This window comes from Ciconia boyciana, chromosome 11, assembly GCF_034638445.1.
Source record: "Ciconia boyciana chromosome 11, ASM3463844v1, whole genome shotgun sequence".
Lineage (NCBI taxonomy): Eukaryota > Metazoa > Chordata > Aves > Ciconiiformes > Ciconiidae > Ciconia > Ciconia boyciana.
The window spans coordinates 23,647,879-23,672,586 of NC_132944.1; the positions used below are offsets into that span (position 1 = coordinate 23,647,879).

At 37.2% G+C, this 24,708-nt stretch overlaps 1 protein-coding gene across 9 annotated transcripts in view; it reads left to right on the forward strand.

The window, feature by feature from the left end:
- ERC2 (ELKS/RAB6-interacting/CAST family member 2) overlaps positions 1 to 24,708 on the forward strand; it is a 532,276-nt gene that overhangs the window by 368,822 nt on the left and 138,746 nt on the right. For 8 of the 9 annotated variants that reach the window (XR_012044651.1, XR_012044655.1, XR_012044654.1 and 5 more), the window contains 2 exons: positions 4,246 to 4,393; positions 22,148 to 22,282. Coding sequence is in view for 3 of the 9 variants with exons in the window: in XM_072876309.1 (XP_072732410.1) it covers positions 4,246 to 4,393; positions 22,148 to 22,282 (283 nt within the window). In the remaining 6 variants the exon portion in view is untranslated. Of the gene's footprint in view, positions 1 to 4,245; positions 4,394 to 22,147; positions 22,283 to 24,708 lie in introns of those variants that run through there. The other variant, XM_072876311.1, reaches the window with a different exon arrangement.

Below are 24,708 nucleotides of genomic sequence, written 5' to 3' on the forward strand. Positions count from 1 at the left end.
CACAGGCTGCTTCATAAATGCTTGGATCTCTCCTCTTGCGATGCCTCACCAGCATGGGCAAGGTATGTCTTCAACCTCTGTCTCCCAGGGACTTAGGGGAGGAACTGCGACCCTGGTAGTATGCTAGGCCATGCAGAAGTAAAGGAGGCCACTTCGGTTTCTTTAGATGCCCTGTCACAACCTGCATCTTTATTTTGTACTCTGTAAAGTAATAATAAAAACTGTTGGGTCTCTCTGTCTTCCCTCTGTATTGAAGTAGTTAATTATGAAGGATGTAAGCAACCAACATGTATCATTTGGTAGAATATACACTCCTGCTCCGCTGAACTCTCGTTAACCCGGATGCCTGGTTAAATGCCACTGGATTATATGTTTGAGGTTATTACCGTTCAGGTTATCCATGATCGTAGACACAGATAATATGCCGACGTACTCCAGGAGCACGTCTGTGCAGACAGGTGCAGACAGATGCGAGCTTGCTCTGCCCACACTCTGAGCAAGCTGTATGGAAGCCAGTTCCAGTCTGGAAGCCATCAGCATGTCGCGTGGCACTGCGCCCAAGCTAAAACACCTTGTCTCTTGGATAAATGAGGCTTTACAGTTTCTGAACTGAAGCTGACTCACATTCAGGCGGCTTCAAGAGTACTGGCAGCGTGAGTTTGCATTCAGCTGCCCATCTGTGTGGATGTTTGCATCATTCCACATTGCTGTGCAAGGACTTCAGTAGAAATCCCCATCCTTGTGTTCTTGTGCAGTCATCTCTAAACATTTGTAGGCTTGGGGCCTCCTGACTCCACTTACATTTACTGCAAAGATAAGAATTAAAAAATATATCGACAATAATTTTGGGGGGGGCAATTCAAACTTGTGTGTGTGCTGTGGGTTTCATTCAGCTCTTCAGGCGTCTCAGTGGAGCGCTTACGGAGTCATATGACAGCAGCTAGTTCACATGACTATGAACCATTATTTCCTGGAAGTGTTTGGTATGAATCATTATTTCCTGGAATTAAGTGTTTGGTTACGTATTTTCCCTGGATAGGAGTAGTAGTGTACTGAATGGAATGATCCTGTGAGCCACGAGACAATAGAGAAAAAAGATTTTGTTAGCTTTCCCTTGCAAAAACATTCTCGTAACTTCTGGTTGGCTTTCATAATCCCTCCACACCATCAGCTGAGAAAAAGCATGCTAGGGTCTGCAAAATCTTGCGGCTTTGGGGCTGCAGAATTCAGAGTGCAGGTTTTCCAGAGCGTGTTGGCTGGCTCTCCTCTCCTGTGGAAGGTTTTACCTATCTGCTACTTAAAGTGGGGCTAGGGAGTGTTGCACAGTTTAACAGTTACGACCACAAGAGCGCGTGATCATTTTGGCTGGCAATACAAGGAGAGATGGATGTGAGTGAACCCCATTCGCAGGTGTTGAAATGATACCCAATAATTCAGTAGTTCTGACTCTTCTTCCTCGCTAGTCAGGTTTGTGTTTTCACTGACAATTTTGAGGCAGTGAAATAATCTAAACTTTGGAGGAGAAGTAAAATTTCAGTATAGCTTCACGTAGTTTTCAAGTCAATTTAAAACTTTTATTCTGTTTGTGGCTTTTAATAGCTGTAATATGTGTCACATGTAATTAGATAACATTGGGTATCATTAGAAACCTCATAGATGACAAGTATTTACCATGACATTTGCTATGAGATGAGCAGACATATTGTATGGGGTCTGGCTGGGATGGAGTTAACTTATGTAACTTAAGAATTAATCTAAATATCTTTTAAAATCTTGGAATGAGATGTAGAAATGTAGATTTCTTTACCTGTTTTCATTCTGAGTGTGTTGGGTTTGTGATGGTTATGTCAATGTTTATCTTCAGATATTAAAGAAGTATATCTTTAGACTGATATTTATGGTATAAATAGATTTATATTTTGCTGTTTACCAGAGGTACGTACCTTACAGTGATGATTACCATGAATTAAAGATTAGGATTTAATCCCATTGGTGTTAATTGCAGATCGGGCATATCTTTGTCCTGCATATCCTGAAAACCAGAGGAACATTGTGAAATCTTTTTTTTAATAATGTTCAAAATAAGCAACAAAATTGTTGCTTGTTGCAAGTTAAAAATTGGAAGATGTTCCTCGATGCAAACCACTGGAACATTGTCAGAACTTCTGACTAACCTTTCTTTGTAATTTTAATACAGTCTGCCAACAGATAACTGTACAGGAACTACCCTAGTCTTATTTGATTTAGAAGAAGAGTATTTTACGGAATAATGCAATACGCTGTTTCTTTGGCTTCAAAGTCACAGAATACCTGTTGCTGCCACTTTCTGTCAGAAAGCTTGTGTTACCACCCCTGAAAACCCCCACCCTCCAGGGCAGGACACGTTTCTAAGCCAGAACAGTGCCGACTTGTACCCCAGAGGTACTGTGGAGAAGCAGCTGAAGTTGCGTTACGTTGTTCTTTCCATTTGAGCCAGATGCTCCAAAGAGGGCACGTGGAGGTTTTGTACGGTGCGTAAGTGCTCCGCTTTCTGCAGGAATTGTTGAACACCGTAGCAAATTGGCTTTCTTCTATTTCAGTGCATTAAAAAGTTAAGATTTTAATGACAAGGTTAAGGAATTGATATTGTATTTGAGCACAACACGTGAAAACGCCAACAGTCTTTTACAAATTACCATGCAGCAAGTTGTATGCATTATCGTGAGGTTTATAGAAAACAATATACCTGTATCTCGTTTCAGATTAGCATTATGCATATGTGACCCTTTGATGTATTTTTTTTTTCCTTAATACCTGTTATTTGAAGTAATTAATAGCTTTCATTTAAATTAAGACTGTCAGAGACTTATGGCATCCTCTTTTAAACATCATTTGACTGTGATTAGAATGAAGAAGACAGAATAATAAATGAGACTATTTAAGTGTATGAATAAAATGCAACTGTTTATCTAAAATTGATCCATGTCTCATAACTCTGAGAGTAAAATAAATGAGTAGTTTTTCTTTGAGTCCATCAGAAATATTGTCCTTTAAATATTTACATTAATACGTTAGGAACTTTGAAATAAAAGTGAAATAGCTTTCTTGACATTTTTGCTGGCAAGCCGAAGGACTCTGAGAATTCCAAACTTCTAGCTCACCTTGACTGTATGAAGTTCATGAGCCGTATTCTTACATTTATTAGCAGTTGGAGCCTAAGGTTAATTTATGGCTCATTTGTCCATGTTTATTTTTTAATGATTGATCTTACATAGTTCTGGAAAAAGGCATAGGCCATAACACATTCTGTTCTAAAAGCTATTAAGTATTATATGCTTTTTCTTGGCTGATAAGTCATAGTCTGTCATTGAATGCAGTGCAGAAGATGAATGTATTTCTTTTATTTAGGAAAATAAGGGACAGATTATGGCCTTGCCAACGTGAGCATTTTAGAGTATAAGAAATAATAAGATACTGCAAGATCTGTGTTTCCAACTGCATGTTGTAAAAATTACCTTCGTCATACGTCCTCACAAACTATTTACGATCTGACCCCGCTGGCTTCTCTGTAATTCTATATGTTTCTGAGTGCTGGAAGTTTCTGTTTGCTTTATGGAGACTGAGGGGTCAAGATTCCAAAGGAAAAGATTCCTCATGAACAATTAGATCAAGGAACTTCTTTTCTAGGTGTTATATTTTACTTCTAGAATTATAGTTTTGTGGTGACACAATGAATAATAATAAATCCCTAGGAAAACATTTAAGGCATTGTGAGGACGATGTCCAGAGATTTTGGTACTGAGGTCTCTAGGGTACCAAATTAACAGGATAATATAAAAATATGTTTTATCTGTATCACTTTGCTTTTTATTATTCAATCTGTATGATTTGAGTAATTCGCAACAGATTTATATAAGACATTCTAGAATTTGGGACAGTGAATTTAAAAAATAAATACCAAAGATTTTTAGAAGCAAGATATTTCACAGAAATATAGTTAGATATCATATTGTAGTAAAAGAGACTGAGGTAAATGTTTTATGAAATAGTTAAATAATGAAGGATCGATCAAGAGAACTCTTTTGGCTAATTGGTTTATCTCATGATTTGATTAGACTTGACAATGTTTGCTATTTAAAGAGTGTTCAGAAGGTAGCTGATTGTTCTCCCAGTGGTTAAAAGAAACATCTCCTGTAGTATGATATAGTAGTATATGTTCTGTTTTAATGAGAATGTAGCAATTGTTATTCTATTTTATTTTATCAGACAGGAAGCTTTGCTTGCTGCAATTAGTGAAAAAGATGCAAACATTGCCTTGCTTGAGCTGTCTGCTTCAAAGAAAAAGAAGACTCAAGAGGAAGTAATGGCTCTTAAACGAGAGAAGGACAGATTAGTACATCAGTTAAAACAGCAGGTGGGGAGACATTCATTTTCATACTTTCATGGCAACAGAAAATTGGCATTATTTTCATTTGTACTATTGTGTTCTAACCTCATATTGAAAGTCTTCAAGCCAGGTCTGACATGTGACAACAGTTACGAAAGGTAGGAGGTGTTCACTGTGAGTGTTTCCGTATTGCTTCTCGATGGCTGTTAAGTATTTAGCTGCACGTTTGCTTGGCTCATATTATATGCAGCCAATACACTTTCTGTTTTCCCTCCTCATATAGCTTCCAACCTTCTTCATTATGTGAGACAGAGGAGAGCAGATGGCCCTTGCCCTAAAGCAAGATCTACCCGTTCTCTTGACTCTTTCTAACCTTCTTCTGTTCAGTTATTTGCTTATCTGTTGTAAAATAATTGTGTTTTCAGAAGGTTTCAGGCCTCCTGAGAGGTTATCTGGAAATCGTGATTATCCTTAAAATAAATTCTCAAAGGAGTAAAAATCACCCTGTCTTCAACACAGTAAGTCATTTGAGGTTTTAATTAAAAAAAATGTAGTTACAAACTCTAGAAATAGATTTTATCACAAGCAAATTTAATTTATGTTCTGCTTTATTAGTGAGGAAAATGACCATACTAGACACAGTACACATGTACCAGACACAGTACCTAGGTCTCGTCTCTGTCTAATTAAAACGTTTAAAACTCTGCATACTGTGCAGTGGCTACTCCCCCTGATTTTTAAAAGGGAATAATCAGAGCCAGAAGAGGTACTATAGGCAAGAGGACCAAGGATGTTCAGATAACCTAGGTACTAAAGACCCGTGCTGTGTGCCGTGTATGCTGTTAAACACCTTTCCTCTTTCAGAATAGGTGAAAAAGATGAGAAAGATGTTTTCAGACCATGTCTGAAGGTGTCGTATCCGATGTTTTCCTTCGTGTGACATTACTGAATTCTGTGGTTGTTGCTTGAGGAGGAGGAGGCAAATACCATCGGCAAAATCATTCTGGTCTCCTTAGCCTGTCAAAGTAACCCCTCTGCTGTCAGGCAGTGTGCCACTTCACAAACGAGCATGCCGTGTTGGTAATGTTTAGGACATACTGCACAGCCAATGTTGTGATTCTTTATGCTGAATCATGCATTACGGGCTGTAGAACTCCATGCACCCACTAACAGAAAGTTAAGGAAAACCCTTGCTGCTATGCTAGATTCCCAATAGCTCTGACCTCATGCAGCTAATCATTACAGCTTTTTCCCACGGGTCTATACAAATAGGAAACAGCCCCTGAGCATGACCTTATCATCCACTCGTGGTGCTGACTTCATTACAGACATTCCCGCCAAGTACCTGGGTTCCAGCCAGGATGCACTCATGTCTCAGGTCAGTCAGCTGGCCAGGAGACATTTCACCCAAATCTTACATGCTAAATAGGCAGACGTGCTTTACGCTGTTTAGTACTTCATCCCGCTGTGCTGCATTGGAGCGGATGATCGTACGTTCCAAATAATTTTAGGGATTTTTGTTTTGGTTTGCTTTGGAAAAGAGAAGGCAGTAATGTTGTCTTTTAGATATCTTCTTTTTTCACCTTTATCTTTCATTACCGAAGACTAAATACACCACTTTGCCATGTTCCATGATACCTGTCATGGATATTTTTAAAATGTTCATCAGAGACTTGGGCAAACTGGGGTTTTTTCATTGTTTTTTTGTTTTCATTTGTTTTTGTACCGTTAAGCTATTGCTGAAAAGTGTTCAAAACGTTCATAACTTTCTTCAGACAGGGTGAAGGAACAGCAGAAGAGGATTTCTAGAGAGGCATTGTTTCGGATAACTTCAGTTAGAATTGTAACCAAATACTTCAAATACCTCCATCATTTATAGTGATAAAGATCTTCAGTAAAGCTATTTAACTAGATTAAATTGATGCCAAAATAATCTCCCTGTTATCTCAGACACCACAAAAAAAAGAGACACCAGGAACAGGAATGTGGTTTAACTAGGTCACCGCTTTATTACACTTAAGAATTATCTGATAATAGAGGTTGTAGAGATCATTCATACTTCTTTAATCCCTTTGGGGAGAGCCACTGTCAGCCACCAAAGCTTCCACATGTGCACCCAACACAAAGGCTCGTTAGTGCTCCTCTTCCTTGCTGTGACGGTGCTGGGCGGCAGCGGGGAAGTGGCAGGTTCCGCGCTGGGTGTACATCCACCCCGTGCCTCGGTTTCTTTGGGAGATGCTGTCTCCCAATCTAATTCTGATTCACTAGAACTTCAGTGAATCATCAGCTGCAGCATCAAATTTTTTCTTATGGCCTTATTTGTCCCATCCCCCATTTCCACAGCTCTTACACTGCTAAAAGAAAGAAGAAAAAAAAGCCCAACTTCTCCAGCCTAATGTGATCATGAAAGGAGAGATATTTATAAATATTAGAAGACGACTCACGAGATAATGCTAAACATTAGGCCCCCAAATCCACTCCAGTTCTGTACTGTAGGAGGAATTTTTGCTTTGAGGCAAAATAACATGGTGGGCAATGGCAAAAATCTATATTCCCTTCATGTGTATCCACAATAGCAAATGGATTTTTGATGCATCTACCTATCCAGTCAAGCAGGAAGCTGCCTGTTCATGGCTACAGGAGGCTGAGAACTTATCAAGGCAGCAGGGCAAAGGATGAGAAATGCAGACCTTAAAGAATCCAAGTAGTTTCTTTTTATGTTGCTCCTCACAAAGGTTCTCTGCGTTTCAGTTAGTGATGGGAAAGCTAGGCTGCATATGAAGCACTGTGGCTGAAAATCTTATTAGCAGACCATCGGTAAGAGTAGGCTTTCCCTGTTCCACAAAGGGGCATCAGCTGATAAGAGTAAATGTGTTGCAGCCAAGCTCCTCCTTTCTCCTTCAGCATCTGCGATTCAGACATTTATTGTGATATATTTATATCCTAGAGGAATTCCCATTCTTGATTTGCACATCAAATAATGCATCTCCTGAACATGAAAAATGCTGTTATATCTGTTCTGTGTTGCTACAAAATTGCCACTATTACAGGTGCATCAATTTGAGGAGATTTCTTCATTAAATGTAAAAATATTTTCTACTGTGTTTCAGAAGAAAGTTGTTTTACTCCACTTATTTTTCTGTCTTCCTTTTACAGTTCCTGTGCTACTTCTAATGTTCTCCAAATTTTGCTGAGAAGTGTTCTCTTCAGAGCCAGACTTTCATTTCACCATTGTGTTAGGCCTGCGAAACAGAAGGGCAGTTGTTGCAGTGTAAAGCAGCAGTTAATACGGATTATGTCTTAAATCATGTAGACAAGCTATTGGGAAATGATTTGTAATTATTTTAGACTGCTAAATGAAGTTAGAAATTTGGTTGAACGTAATTTCACCTTGCCTGGAAATCTACACGCACTGTTGTAGACGTCAGCAAAGCTCGCATAGAAGCAACATCCTAGAGTTTCTTTAGATAATCCTGTTATATCTTCCTCATGATACTGCACAGTTCATGCAGTGATGCTGCAACTGAGCTTCCAATTGCATCTGCTCTCCTTATGCCCTGCATGTCTCCCAAGAACACGTTGTTTTTCAAAGGCTTGTCATTTTAGTAAAGAAGCAATCATTGGAGATTAGCCTTCAGTGAGGATGAGCTTTACCATTTGAAATAGAAAATATTATTTCATTCAAGTTTTCTTTTGTGATCTTTATGGACAGGTGAATCACTTTGGCCTAAATAAGCTGTTGTGAAACTTCAGCCCTCATGCTGCATCACCATCTGTCTGACGGTTTGATTTGCTTTTTGCTTCTGTTTGCAGTTTGGGGAGTTTCTTTCTCTCTCAGAACCTCTCTGAGTCTCCGTTTCTGCTGCCGTCTCTTTCAGTGGCATCCTAGACTTTGTCATGTAGTTGATAAACTCCAATTCCATATTTCTAGCAATTTCAAATCATGCTGTACTGTGGATCATTGCAATGGATAATACCTAAAAAAGCACAACATTATACTCCAAGCCTAGGATGCTGGTTTGCTATTGCTATTAAAATGGTGGCTTCAGTGTCCGAGGTAGGATCACTGTAGCTTGGAAAGTCCTCTGCTGATATGAAAAAGTAAGTACAAAGGGCTTTTTTTGAGAGAGCTACAAAGGCTGTCTCTTGAGAGAGAGAGAAGGAGAGGTATGTATGTGAATGCATAGATTTCTGGATGAGAATCCAAGATTTCTGATTGCATACATGAAATGCCCAGGAATATCCTCTTTGAGGTGTAAGAAGGGAAGTCACTGTCTTCCTCTGGAAAATCCTATTGATGAAAGTAAATTTCCTAGAGTCAGAATTTTTTTTCACACAAAAAACATGAATACCCCTCCGTAGTATTTCCGTGTGCAGGAGAGGGCCAGCTACTGCTCTTTCACCTGACTCTGATGAGGCCAATGAGGGTCGCAATTTAAGGGAAGGGGTTGTGGAGTTTTAATGGATATACTTCGTAACATTTATAGGTGCTTACCTAGTTGGAACATCAAAATGTGTGCAAATTCATCTGCTGCTACTCAGAATACAGCTGTACAAGAGCTGTGGTGGCTCCCACCACGTGAGGTCATTGTGGGCATCAAAAGCCTGCTTCACATTTAAAGAGATAGGGCACAGTACCTAGTAGATGTCTTAAAGGTTCAGGAGGTCAATTCTATTAAACTCAGTGGAGTAACCCAAAGTATTGAGGTTACTCATAGAATTTTATTGTTATTGGATTAAGGCCAGAAAAACAGATTCTATCGCCGCGCCATAATGTATCACAGACTTGGACTGGGATTGAATTGCCTAAATGCAAACGTAGCTGCTTTTACCACAGACTTACGCTGTGGAAAACTTTTCTAATCACTCTGGTAGACTCCTGAAGCATCCTGATGTATTTTGTATTTCAACTGGAAGCTTCTTGGCTCGCCGTAAGCTTCCTTAGAATTGCTTCAGAAGAATATGAACATTGTGCTACAGGCAATGAGCACGAAAAATTCCGTGAGAGGAAGAAAAGTACCAAGAGCCTTTCAATATCTAGGAACAGCAGGCTGTTGTCTAAACAGGCACCATCCTGGCAAAGGTAAAACAAATACAGTGCACTACCTGCTTAGGCATGAATATTCGTCTTAGCGTATCCATGCCATAAACATTTTATGTTATTCTATGTCTTTTATTTTCAATGTGCTTTGTCTTACAGCAGTGAAGTCCGTTGTTACTCAGTTTGGAGTCAAAGTATTTACTTCTCAAATGCGCCTGCCCCCCCGCCCCAAACTTCAAGAAGACACCTGCATCCTTTTCTTTTTAATTAATCAATTATTTTTTAGTCATAAGATGTCAATGTTTTCCACATTGACAAATGTACTGATTTCCGTTGCTTGACAGTGCCTGCAGACTGACAAAGGACATCCCAATGGTAATCTAAACTAGAATAGAATTAAACCAGAAATGTAATGTGTTCATAAAAGAAAGTTTAAAAAAGTCTCAATTGCAAATTTCAGGTGTTTTTCTCTCTTTTTAAATAGTTCATCACTTAAATAATGCTCCTAGCACCAAATCTGCAGTTGAATGCCTTTCTCCAATTTTTCTATTCTAATTTTTCTGGCCTTTGAGAACATCAAACAGATTGTAAACTACCAAGACATTGATTTTGAAGTAATTTGTCACAATTCTTCACACTGAAAAAGAAAAAAGAGCATCTTAAAGAAATGAAATATACTGCCTTTGTAAGGGAATGAGAACATAGGATTTATTTAATATGTGTACATCTGTAGCTTCATATTTAAAAGACCAAAATATTCTTTATGTGAATGTGTTGAGCAGTCTTTTTATGGATTGTGACTGTGTGAGTTTAAGTAAAACTCCTGTTATTTCTAAGCTGGAAGAAAAGCATTGGTTTTATCTCAAGTGCTGGCTTACTTTTACAGGTTTTTTCACATTATGTTTTGATAACCTAGAAAATCTATTTGTATCACAGTGTATCCACCTGTAAAATTAGTAGTAATAATACTGACCTCTGTGTTGCAAACACCTTCCCCTGAGAAACAAGCATATTTAATTGTAATGATTTAAATAGAATTTAGCAGCTGCAATCTGTCAGTTAAATATTTATTGTTTAGTGGTTTAAATAAATGGGAAGCATAGTAATGCACTCCCAGCAAAACAGAACCACCGGAATTGTTTTGGTTCATACACCAAATGCTGTATTTTGAGAGCCACAGAACTTTGTAGTAGGCTTAAAAAAAACCTTTCAGAAGTACAGCATTAAACAAGATCACCACGAGGGCTTGGCTGAGTGATTACATAATATTTATAATCACCCTGGCCAAGATTCCTTTTGAGAATTCTGAGACAGCTATTTTTAGAGAAATTTGTACAGTGATGCAATCCTTCATGAAATAATTAGGTTAATGTCCATTTTTAGAACATCTCAAGAGATTTTGGTAAGAGCAGAAGACACTGCTATGTTACTGATTCATTCTGAACTTGGATACTGCCTGAAAATTTCCCAGTTGCCTCTTTTCACTTTTGGGATACAGAGCCAAAAATGTAAGTGGAGTTGGCCAAAATGCAAGGTCTTCTAACTCCTTGAGAGCATTTTATTTTTCTTCTCAAAACATGAAATTAGAAACCTTTCCAGTGTTTTCAAGACTGCAGGTGTACAGAATACTCTGGCCAGAGGCAAAGCTGGTGTTTGGCAGTCTTCTCTAGTCTATTAGTTCACTACTCTATATTTCATCACATGAACATATTGCTAATGAAACAAAAAGGGTGAGAAACAATCAAGGAATTTTAAAAATCTGTGTAACCACAGTTTCTCAGCAAATTAACCACTAGCCGTATTTTCTCCTGCATGCAATACATAGAAGTATTTCTTACTAATTAACATCCAAATATTTCAAAGAACTCTGTCAGCAGCAAAGGAGTAAAATGGAATTGAAGGCAGCGTGTTGCGTTACATATACTGTTCTAGCTAAGTGCACGAGAAATAGTGCTAATGTGATATTATGGTGGTGACATCAAGCACTCAGGAATAACAAAATACCCGGAGTTATATTTTCCCTGTTAGATTAATTCAGCTGTATTGCACTGTGTATTTTATATTGAAAGTGTTTATGTTACTGTAAAAGAAAAAGAAGAGGATTAGAAGTTTTAGTGATTGTGATTATTCTGGCAGCCCAAAACATTCTTCTGCAACACTGTGCATTAATTAATTGCATTTAAGCCCTCTAATGTTTAACAAGTGTGGGAACACAAAAGTCTTGCAATGCTTTCTTACGGTGCCTGTAGACACTGTCATCTGTAGACCTTGTGACCAGTAGCACTGTCCTGGTGTTGGGTGGGTTCCTAATCACTATTGCTTCTGTTTCTGACGTTGTCAGACTAAGTTAATGTTTCTGATTGCCTTGAATTTCACCAATGGCAATATCATAGCAGCACAGAACAATACATCATCATCATCATCATCATCATTATTTACACAGATCTGCTTCAGAGAGAGATTTATTGTACTGTTGAGTCCCAATGTTACTGCACAGTAAATAGAATCCATGTTATGAAGCCGTTCACATGGGTACCGCAGACATATTTGACCACGGTGCTATTTTTTTTCTTCTTCTCTTTATCCTGTTTACTATCACTCATAATATTGGTCTTGCTCAAGCTTTAAGCACCTAACTTGGAACAAAGGAGGAATCTGAGACCCTTAAGTTCTAGGAGTTTTATTTTTGTTACAGTTATGCTACGCAAGCTCGTTGTTTTATTTTGGGCAGGTAAGAATAGGTGTTCTAATAACTTCATATATTGAACTCTTGTGTGAGGAAAATCAGTCTGGTTATTTTCTCCTTAAAAATTCTCAAGCAATGTAGCAAAATGGCTATTAGTCTCTGATTTTAAATGTGTCTGTTCAGATGCCATTGACGTCAATACAAGCAGCCCATGCATTCAGTGGCCTTAAATTTATTTACTATTTACTACTACTATTACCACTACTACTACTATTTACTACAAATCCTTGTAGTTTATACTTTTCTATTAATGAGAAATATCCTAAGGCAATATTTCTGCATGTCTTAACATTGGGTTTTATTCTCTTCATTTGTAATCTGAATTTTGAATCTGTATTTTTGAATCCAAATCTGTAATTCTCAATCTTGCCAAGTACAAGCAGCTTAGATATAAACCCAATGCAGTCAGATCAGCGTAGGGGTGAAACAGCAGAGTGCCACTTCTCCCTAGAGCTGAACGCAGCAGGCTCCGTGTGGCATAAGGTAAGAAGGAGGATGTGTCTGTGTAGCTAATAGCCTTTGCCTGATCAAATTAGTTAGTTTAGCAGAAATGTTCTGTGTTGGAAAAATACTGAAAACGTTGGCAGTGCTCACACAACACTTTTCACATATTCTTAGTAAGATTTGACAATTTGTATTATAAAAGTCGAAGGACTCAGGTCATAGCTGGATATGGCATCCCTTTTTCCTCCTTATGCTCTCGGGAATCCCAATGCTGTCGGACGGTATTTTTACACAGACATTTTCCAAAGAGCGGGGCTTCATTTGCTTTGTAGCCTACGGCAGTCAGGCCCTGAAGGCATCACAGGCCTGGTACATGAGTCCTTTCCTGCTCTGCAGTTGGTGATCTGCTTTAAAATCTGCTTCTGTTTGTTCTCTGTTCAGTTTTTTCATTCTTGAAGAATTTATACCGTATCTTAAGCACGGCCATGTCTAATGGCACCCTTTTTCACCGCTGATAATCTCATTGTGAACTTGCTAGAACCTCTCGATAGCTATGGCTGTCATAACGCACTTTGTTCAGACAAACGGTTTAAATCCACTGAGGCTGCAAATCTTAAATGGAAGAAGTAGGTAATGCAGATATAAAATAATGTACATACTAGCAGTGGAACTTTTGTAATTTTTGATCTGGCTGGCTGGGTAGGTGAAAAAGGGTATTAAGTATCTCAGATAAGAATAGTGAATATCTCCGTTATATAAATGAGTGAACTCCCAAGCCAAAAAGTTTTTTTTTTTCTCTCCATGTGACATTTTTGAAACAAGTCCTTAAGTTCTACTGCAAAGTACCCCAAGATAATTAAACTAAATGTAGTTTAACACTTGATCTCAAGTACAGTGATAAGTAGCCAGTTATTAAAAAAATACTGTAAAATTGGGTGTCAAAGTTTTCTGCTTCTGTGCTGGTGGATAAAACTTATCATTTCTACAATCTAGCATCAAACAAAAATTAGTTATAGGTAAGGTGTCTCTATAAAGCATCTCAAGACAGCGTTGTGATGTTATCTCCATTTCGCTCCATATTCCTATATACCATCCATGTGTAGAAATTTATGGTTTATTTATCAATTTTTATTGCATACAGTGGAAGAAATGTAGTAATTTCAACTTAGGCTGTATTTTGTATATGATACAAATGAGAGAGCTGGGCTTGGTAATGAAATTGCAAAAATTACAGCTGAAATGAACTATTCAGACATTAAAGACACTGAAAGACAATCAGTGCTACTAACCAGAGATTTGCACTTTCAAAGGTCTTGTTTAGCTACTGAAGTTTCTGATTCATGTCTGGTTTTAAATAATTATTATGGGGAAGTATCTTTTAAATGAGTTATTTCCTGTTGTAAAAAAAAAAAACCAAAAAACAGAGAACCTTACCTTCTTACGTTGCTTGTCTGCATTTAGTAGGACCCGGCCTGAGATGTCCTCAGGCAGCTACTGTTTCAGAGCTTTAATTATGCTTTTTAACCCAATTCTTTGTGTCTATGTTCTTACATACTTCTATGTAATTACCAAGTTTAGTAGTAGGACTCAGACAAATACTTTTAGCATGACTTTAGCCTATAGATTACTGAGTATGCTGTATTATTACAAGATATTTCCTGCGCTTCAAGCCATACTTTTAATTCACAGAACTTAAAAAGACTTCAAAAACACAAACTCTAAATGCAGAGACCACAACTAGAAAGTCAGATGGACCGTGTTCAAATCAACATAACTTTGTTCAATCACAAGTGTCAGGGAAGTTGAAATTTGGCCTTAGCACTTTAGGTAAGTTCCTGCTTGGATCTGCTGCCTGGCTGGTTTGGGAGACTCTTATCCTTCAGCTCGAGAAGAGGGAGACTTACTGGGAGCTCGAACTTCTTTCAGGATAAGTCCGTCACATTTTGTAGTCTTGCAAAGCAGCAAGTGTCATGGTTGTTATTATCAGTTAAACCACTCTAATTAAAAAAGAACTGAAATATATGTAAAACTTCTATGCTCGTGTTCAACACTGAATTATCAGATCCAAGGCTCTGAAGAGATCTACATTGGAAGCTGCTTTCCATTGCTGCTCAGGAGTGAGAGTATCTAATTTGACCAGCAATGGCTTCTGTATTTCCCCTGGGAGGAAGGCTGGATTCCATGAAAACTTGGAAAATACCCAGTACTGTTTCTCAGTCCCTATTCTCTGTCCTGTGAAACTGGGATGGGCAGTCAGGGCCTGAAGAACAAGTGTTCTGGTTACATGCGTGTTACAAATGATAAGAACTGTAAGATTTTAATGTAAAACATCACATGCGTTAAGTTTAATATATAACTAGATATAGATGGGCAAACGAAAAATGTGTATGCTTTCTTAGCATAAAAACTTTACTGTCTTCTTTACTTCATATGCAACAGTCGTGTCATAAATGAGGTAAAAAAGAAAGAGTTAAATGAGGAGTAGCCAAACCTTTCTCCAATAAGCTCTCATGCACACTTGTAGCCTGCATGCATCCTGTCTCTCACACTTCCCAAGACAAGTCATACACTATAACAGGAAAAGAAAAGCATGCTTATTAGCCCATTTGGAATTTTAACAGGGAAAAAATTAATTGTGTTCTTCAATGGAGGCGGGAAACAAAGCAGGAAAACCCATGTTAAAATACAGTAAAGCGTAAGAATATAAGAATAGATTACATTACAGGGATGTTATAAAAGGAAAATGCATAATTAAGCACTCAGTAAAACATAACTCTACCCCATAGTGATGCATTCCAACACCCATACGGTTATGATTATGATAGTTATTTAGCAGCTGGAGTTCCTAGTTAGTTACCATACTGTAATGGTTTTGTTATCTTTTGGTTACTGATGAGTGCTTGCAAACTTACAGTCTTCATAACTTAAGGTTTTTTTCTATGGGAATTTTCTTGGTGTCTAAAAACTCACTGCAGAAGCGACAAAAAAGCCTGAATTGAATATTATCATGTATTTCTAACAATTGAAGACAAGAGTATAATTATTTTGGAAATAATTAGCATTACGTTGCTAGTATTGTGCTGTTAGAAGTGGCCGGAATAGTTGGCATAAAGTAATACAAGCTCTGGAATGCTTCGGAGTACGTTGAAGAATACCGAAGTCCACTTCTTCCATGCAGCCCTAGCATTGGCAAAAGATCCTTCAAAGCAATGCCGATTAGCAGATCCTTCGGCTTGTGGAGAAATGACACAAGTCCTTCTGTCAAAACCGTAGTTGGTGGACATATTTTAAACATTTGTCTCACATAATCATGTGTTGATTCAAGAAGCGTGCTACCATTAAAAAGAACTGAGAGCAGTCTCAAGGTTAGGCTTTTTAACAATAATAGCCTTGGAATTCTCTTTTTTGCTTCAGCTAGATAATTAGTGAACCAGTGCTCAAAAATCTCTGAGTGTATCAAGAAGTTTAGGCAAAAGGAGTTTCAGCTGAAACTTTGCAATGGAATCTCTCCTAAATCTCTTTTCTAGATGGCAAATTACGCTCACTGTTTGGCTTATTGTCAAATCACTTATGAAGGATGCGTGTATCTCTAGTAAGCTTGAGATGCTCAAAGAGGGTGGAACTAAATGGCAGTGATGTTGAACATATTTTTTAGAGGCTCCAAGGTTGGAACTTGAACTTGTTAGTTTTGATCTCAGAAAAATATTTAATGATGATCAGATGACAGAAGTGAGACAAATGGAAACTTGCTGAAGAGTTTAAAAAAAAAAAAAAAAGCCAGTGAACTTGATCAAGTTCTAGAAATACAGACTTTACAGGGCATTTAATTTTAATTTTCAGTGTAGCCTGTGAGGACTTCTTTGGTCTTAGAAGTGACCATAAGGGTTACTTAGAAACACAGCATTCTGTGTTGCCTTCTGAAATGCCTTTTGTAGCTCCTTTTCAAGACTGTCTTCCTCTGATACACAAGCGTACCAGTCTACATTGTGGAATATTTTGTATTTTTTAATGAACAAATATATGCTGTTTTCGTAAAGTCTTCATTTCATGCAACTGTTGTAGTCCTTTAACAAATTATGAGTGATGAATGTAATCTGGTGAACTTTAAAGGATGTTTGAGTCCAAGTACAGCATTTGTTGTCCAATAAGTTATCAAATAACAAATCAGCTATAAATTGTATTCTATGGCAGTTAGCAACTTCTGTGTTGTGCAGCAGTAGAAATGATAAGAAATTCTTCTACTTGTCTTCAGATGATAACAGTTTTCAAAGAATGTGTAAAAATATTGTTCTGACATGAAAACTGATTTTATTGAGAGAGAGTAAGTACAGAGCTGGCTTAATTAGCAAACATTTTGTTAACCCTTAGCTAATGGAATTCAGGCCTGAAGCACTGGATCCATATTGGAAAACCGATTGCAGTTGCACATGCTTTCATTAAATCCAGGTTAATTTCAACGAGGTTATGCAACTTCTGGATAGACTTGGTGAACTATATAGTCTTAAGCACACAATTTTGTAGATCCTTACCTTCTGGATTTCAAAGTTAAAGAAAAATTTTATTTGTGTTTGCTAAAATTATTGTCTTAGGAAAAAAAACCCTCAGATTAAATTGTTTATTAATAAAAATCAGGAAGAATAGAACTAAACGTCTGCCAGATGAAGATCTCAAAGTGCTTTGTGGAAATATTAGCGTGCTTATTTTCAAATAGTGAGATTGCAAGAAACAGAGGTTCTGTGTCGTTGAAGACAACAAGAGGCCATTGCAGAATCAAAGGTAGAATGTGGGTCTCTAGATTTTTGCGTTCCATGCTTTAATAATTAGACCACAGGGTATCTGCAGGACAGCTTGTGGGCCTTGTATCTGCCTCCCTCCCATACTATATAGGGAAAAATCCTACCCTGTTGAAAGTTAATATTCTAGAAATGTTTCAAATTCCATTTAGTGAAGAGAGATTGAGCAGAAAATCCAAAGGAAAGTAATAGCTATTGAATGGTATTACACCTATATCCCAGAGCAACAAATCTTACCATTTTTCCTCATTTGAACCTTATTCATGTGAGTTTTGTTGTTAACTTGATCCAGATGACAGATCAAAGCATAGTTCCCTATTGCCACCTTGCTAAAATATTTTTTAAAAGACAGTTTTAATATTATAGTTTTACAGTTACAGATTGCTGTTAAGCTATTTAGTCTGTTACCAGTCAATCAAAGACTTTCATTTCACTTCAGTAGATCCTTATTTAAACTCAACAGAATTTTAGGAGGACAAGAAATATCTGTCAGTTTTCTTACAGTGCTAGATCATAAATTCTTTGGTAAGTGGGTTAAAAATTCAGTTACACATACCATTCATGACCTTGACAGCTTAGCAAATAGTGATATTGAATGATCAAAGACAACTGTTTCAAGCCCTAAGGGTTAATATACCTGTGCACCTAGATTTAAGGTGCTTTTAATTCCCCTGTCATTCCTTTATTTCAAAAAAGATGCAGTATTTATTGAATGTAGTCAATAAATTTAAAGCAAAAACAATCTGAGGAAACTGTTTAGGCTAAAACTAATAAGGCTATACATGGTCCGTAGGAGATGCAGTTAATTAATTGTTGCATTTTACAAGTTAACATTTTTTTCTTTCCTAGTATAAATCCAAATTAAAAACTGCTCCTTCTCAGGTGTGGGCCTGGTGTTCACCAGGCATTTTCAAAAAGAACTGTTGGTATGATAATTTTGTTGTCAGAGCTGTGGCTATGAAAATTTTGAGAAACCCCATTTTCAGGAGAACTGTCTCAATAATAATAGTTTTGAGAGGAAAATGTGAATAAAATTTTGAACTATGTAATATAACTATTTCAGATATGGAGTAACTCGTGCAGAGTAACATATGATGCAAATTAGATATGGCACAGTTTAAATGCGTGTACAACCATCACTCTCATTTTCATGAATTGTACATCCCAAGCCCGAGTTTCCCGATCATCCAGAAAAGTCATATTGAATAATCTGTGGTGCTTTCAAAAGTAATAGAAGAAACGGTCTTGGATGTTCTTGAACAGGCAATTTTCAAGTACGCTGAAGATGTTGCAGGAAATGATGGCATGACCAAGTCAGTAGGTGGTATTTTTCCCTCGCGGTCAGTACTGAAGCAGTGTCCTAATGGGTTGATACGGGACCCAGACCACGAGGATTTACTGTCTGTCTGATAAACCAACGCCCTGAAATGTATACGCCTTTCTGTGTGTTTGGGTACGTGCTTGTATGTAAGCGTAGGGGTGTGAAGCCCTGGGGTCCTGAACAAATGCCAATGTCGTTAATTAATTTCTTCCTCAAATAAAAATATACCTGGCATTTCAAAGCCTACTAAAGATTAAAAGAGTTAGCAAGGGAAGCAATCAGAAGGAATGTTACAGATTTTTGTTGAGAAGGACCTGAAAAGAATTGTATTGTTCCTCTGGATGGCTTTACTTTTGTCCTCCTCCAGAAATCCTCCCGTTCATCCTCCTCAACAGTCCTGATTTTGAAAGTTTGAAACCATGCCACGTTTTGTACTTCTTAAGTCAAAGCTAAGCATACCTGGAAAATACAGTTTGGTGTGGAAGTGTAGCACTCTGGCAGTAGCTAAAGCAAAGACAAACAGAACCTCAAAATCATATTAGTTATCGTTGTGAAGAGCTAACAAATAAAAACAAAAAGCCTTTAAAAATACTATTTTGCAAAATATTTAGCATCATTTTAAGAAATTAGTGACAATCATGAGTCATGTAAAAGTTTGGATGGTTTGATGATCACTTGAGTGGAAAATAAATTCTCATTTCACATTTCTTATTTATTTTGCTTCCAGAACAGGCACACTAAAGGAAGCCTACTACAGCATTAACATTTCTTTGTGAACATTTTACTGCAATCTGGCATCCAAAAGGAAGAAACATTAGAAGTGGTTTATTTATATTTCAGCACCAAATTAGAAGGATGACATCATTCATTTACAGTTCTTATCCCATGACACGTCTAATCCCCAACACCTCATTACAGGGGACACTTTTAGGATTGCATATATCATCTTGTTTAACTTTTGCATTCTTTTACGGAATACAGTTGAAAGGTAGGAAATTTAAGGCTGTTCATTGATAAGAAAATAAACTAATAAGATGTTAGGAGCTTCCCCAAAGAGGCAGAATATTACACTGTTTACAGTAAGTGGGTTATTATTTGTCTATTAATTCTCCATCTTTTCCACTCTTTTGTTCAAAAGGTCCTTCCTCTCTGAGTCTGAAGACAAACAGACCAACTATGATGATTCAGATTGAGTTGGTCTTTTGGCAAAATTGGTAGAAATTCATAGCTGAAATTCATACAGCTGTATGCTTCCATCTTCGTATCCGGGAGGGAGAAAATGGAATGGTTCCAACTCTGCGGAATATAGTGTTAAAAATGTGAAATGACACCACAGAGTGCCAGTGCAATTTCTGTTCAAAGGGATCCAGCACTTGACCTGTGGCGGACATTTATTCTGTAACACACTGGGAAGATGCTCTTTCAGTGCTATAGAGATGCTCAGAAAGAGTCTGACAGCGGCTGAAGCATGTGCACAGCCAGTCTGTGGTTCCTCTACCTTGTTATTGTGCCTGCCTTAGGGTTTGGGTTTGGTTTGGTTGTTTGCTTGTTTTTACTTGAACTGAGTACAGGTCCCCTCCTGTAAAATAGTTTTCTGTGATCCTTCTAATGGGCATCATGTGAAGTGCTTGAGAAGCATTGTGACATTTAAAAAAAAAAATTAATTGCTAAAAAGACACATCAGGATTTCCTGTGATCCCTGTGGTTCATAGTTTTCCTTGCATTAGATTGTTATACTTCAGATATTGTGTAATATGAATATTTGGTGTGCTTTTTTCCAAATCTCTTTTCTACTTTAGCAAAAAACATTAAAATTGGGGAATTTAATAGCAATCTCTGAGTTTTTGTATTTTCTAGTAAAATATACTTACCAGTGAAATTTTCCTAATGGAGATTTTGATATAGGATTGTTCTCATAGGAAAATCAATTTACGATAATCCTGGAAGTACATTTACACATAACTAGCTATGGGACACTAGCTATCTCATGGGCACTTTGAACTGGAAGCCAGTTAGACCTGTTAATATAGGAACATACCCGAACAAATGAGTTGTGTTTAAATTCGTCTAAGTTGGTTCTTTAGAACTCATTAGTTTGGGCAAAGTCCTGGGGTAATGTGTTTGCCCAGCATCCTCACTGGAGTTAGCGTGAATGCTGCTACTTTGGAGCATGGGCAGAACTAAACTGTGGCTTTTTGCAATTGATTTCAGTCTTTTATCTTAACTGTTCACCAAAAGTGTCTATGGTCAAAGTAGACTTGTTTGTGCTTGGCCAACTCAAATGATGTCCACAGAGAGAAATGGCACAAAGTAGATAATGGTCCTTCAAGAACAACCTTTCTCCTATAGAGTGCAGGTGAGATTTTTGAAGATGGCATTAAGTGTGTTAAGACTGCTACCTTTCCTTCGGTCATCCGCATGATATTCATTGTGTATGTCTCTAATTGATTCTTCTAATTTTGGAAGAGGTCTTTGAGAGCTGACAGCATTTTCTTCTGGGTTTTGTTAGTGCAAAAATAAGTAAAACTTGATTACAGGTTAACAAGTTTGCCTGAGGCAGCCTTCAGTCCTACTAACAGAAAAAATAAGTACTGTATCCACTGGTATTGGGCGATTGGTAGTAAGATATTTTTGGTATTATGAGCAAGGTTTGAATTATTCCAGTCTATGTATTTCATGGTATGGAATAATTGTAACGGAGATAAAGAGCAGCAATGTATCTCGTTATCTCATGGTGACATAGATTTCATTATCTGTACATGGCAGTAGCTGAAGTGTTGATCTTTTTTTCAAGATCTGTATCTAAGACTTACTTTCATTCAGTAACATGTGTCAAGTTCCATAATCACGTATTTCTCTAAGTGCCTGGGTCTGTATCAGTTGGTTTTCAGATTCTTTTAACTTACTGCTCAGCAGGGTGATCCTGGTGTACAATTAAAATAATTAAGCCAAAATAGAGCTTTTGGCATAACTATTCATTATTGTTGTTGACATGCCTCAGTAGCTAACTGTAAATATTTGAAGTACACTTACTATTCCTTTCAGTGAGACTTTACAAGTTAATTGGCAAGACATAATAATAGACTGGAAAAAATAGGAAACTGATCTAAAATAGTACATTTAGAAAAGGTGAATGTCTTTGTTGACACCCTTCAAACACAACATCCTTGACTGTATCCTTTTCTGACTTCTTTGTGCAATTCTACTCGTGTGAAAACTGAGACAGAAGATGTGTTCCCATACTTCATTATCTTTTTCTATTTCTGTTTCCTTTTCTTTGTGAGACAGCAGTCCGGACTTCTATTGTTAGATCCTTACAGGGCCCCCCCCTGAAAAAAAAAAAAGAGAGAGCTAAGAAAGAGCGAAGATCTTCCTAACACTCTCTTAGAGTGATATATTCCAGCACGTAACAGAATTGTCTCACTTTACATCTTAGACACAAAACAGAATGAAACTGATGGCAGATAACTACGATGATGACCATCACCACTACCACCACCATCATCACCACCACCATCATCGATCTCCTGGGAGGCCACAACACTCCAACCACAGACCCTCTCCAGATCAGGTTAGTCACCTCTTTTTTCGCTTTCAGTTTTATAATTTTACTATTTTGGTATTTCAAGATAAAATAAATATTCCAAAGAAATAATAAGCAAGTGATGTGTGCTTTGAACTGCAACTAATAGCTCTGGTATTTATTTCCGTCCCTGAAACAATTCAAACGTTTTGTCTTTTTGGCTGGTGTCATATTTTTCTTCCTTATCTTTCTTTAGAAGTTTTGCAGCAATTTTCAGCATTTCATAAGTCAACTTTTTCAGTGGAAAATCAGTGAAAAGTCTCCTACTAAGTGATTACTAGTGATTTCAGAAGTATGCAGGTTTTGGAATAATTTTTTGTTTATTTAAAGTAAATGGATTTATCATTAGTATTGAAAAACCTGTGCAGCAGTTCCCTTTGGCAACTTGTAAACCAATGGTTCTAAACTGTATTTGAAAGTATCTTTCTGTTGAAGCTTTCAAATAGCAGGTATAGCTTAAAATCAAGTCATGCATTTTAACTAGGCAAAAGAAACCAAATTCCAGAGCTGTTTTATTTAAAAAATGCTTAGTAATTCAGTGTTGTTATTCTTAGAATATTATTCTTCTTAGAGTCCTGTGTTTCAGAAAGGGCAAATAACTGTCCTGATAACATGGTCTTCTAGAGTACGTTAATTAAGCATGCTAGCATTGAGCCTTTTCTTCTCCACCCAGGGTGAGAAAACATCCATACGCCCAACGCTGTTTTGATTTTGTAAATGTCAATATTTATTTACAAATAAACAAATTTAAAAAATGTAAATATGTAACTCACTTGCTTTTATTGATAATATTTTAGAATATTAATGATATGAAAGTAAGTGGAAATTAAAATACAAAATTATTAAAACCAGTTTACTGTCACATAGTTTTAAATTAATATTTACCCTCTGTGTGTTTAGAATGAGGAGGTCCTGATGTTCTGTGGTTTATTGGCATTCCAACACTTTGTCTTTTGGAATACTTTAATGTGGTTTTTCAGATAACGGTGCTGGCAACAGGCAAAGATTTGCTAAGTGTCCAGTGTGCAAGCTCAGTACTTCTGGTTTGTAGACAACTGGGTGAAGCAGACACCTTGACCGAAAAGTTTATTGTTTTGATGTGTTTGAAACAGGTATTTCCAACAGAAAACGCTGCACCTTTTATTTCTGGAAAGCTTAAAGACCAGATCCACCAAAAATAAAGTATCTGCTTTAATTTTATAGTTATAATATTGAAAATAATGCTATAGTATTGCTATAGCTATTAGTAATCATAAGTTATGGCTAGTTATCCTTATAAGGTTATATTGAAAATAATAAATTCTTTAATTCATTACGTAATTGTATAAAATATACATTATATTTGTATATACACACACCAAAACAGTATTTCAGATTCTAGTGACAACTTTATCTCATCTTTAAAATACCCATCTGCCAGCGAACATGTTTTCATAATTGTTTTCTGAGGTGTCTGGGTCTGATACTGTTAAAAATTTGTTACGGTAAAAAATAGTGTGGGTGTGTCCATGCATGCGTGTGTGTGTGTATGAAATGCTAAACCACAAGAAATACAAAGGAAAGAAGCTAAGCCGTAGTCAATGAAATTTCAGGAAGCAAACTTCTATTTTGAAATTAAAACACATACGTAGGCCATGCTGCCAGCATGCCATGTGTTTCCAGCTGATACTGGGTGCCCCTGTTCCGTTGCACGTGAATATGCTTTGTAAGCAGAGAGCTTGTCAGCTGTGGATGGAGTCTGGCCTGAAGATGACTTTCAAATTTTAAGACAGACTTCTTTTCACTATATGCCTCTTCAGCCTACTACGACGAGTGAGAGTTGACAACTGTAGGAGTTTTCGGAGGAACTCAGTCACAGTAGCACAAGGGGGAAAGTTATTGATATACGTATTTATCTGGAGTAGGAAAAAGAGTCTATAGAAGCAAGTATATTTATAAATAAAACATTGCTTTTATATGAAGAATCATTGTTTGATACTAAATTAGTTTATAAGTTCATAATGTCTGGGTAGAAATAAAAGGGAAAAACATTGGTGAAGTTATAATGGGTTGTATGATAGACTACTTAATCGGGAATAGGAGACAAAGAGGCAAATTACGCTTTTCTTAGAATGACCGATAGAGTTGTACTAAAGACAGGAACTGGTGAGTATGAGAAAACTCAATTTCTTGGATACCAACCAAAAAAAAAACCCCAAAAAACCAAAAGCAAAACCTGAACAACAGAACACAGAATCCTTCGAGTTCTTGGAACATATTAAGAACAACTTTTTCTTTCGGAAAGTGGAGAAGGGTATTAAGGACTTGCTGTCTTGGTTTTGGTTCTGTTTCTGATTAACACAGATAAGTTGGCTGAGTTTATAAAAGAAGGCAAAATTATCTGAAAATGACCATGAAATAAAAAAGGTTTTGGC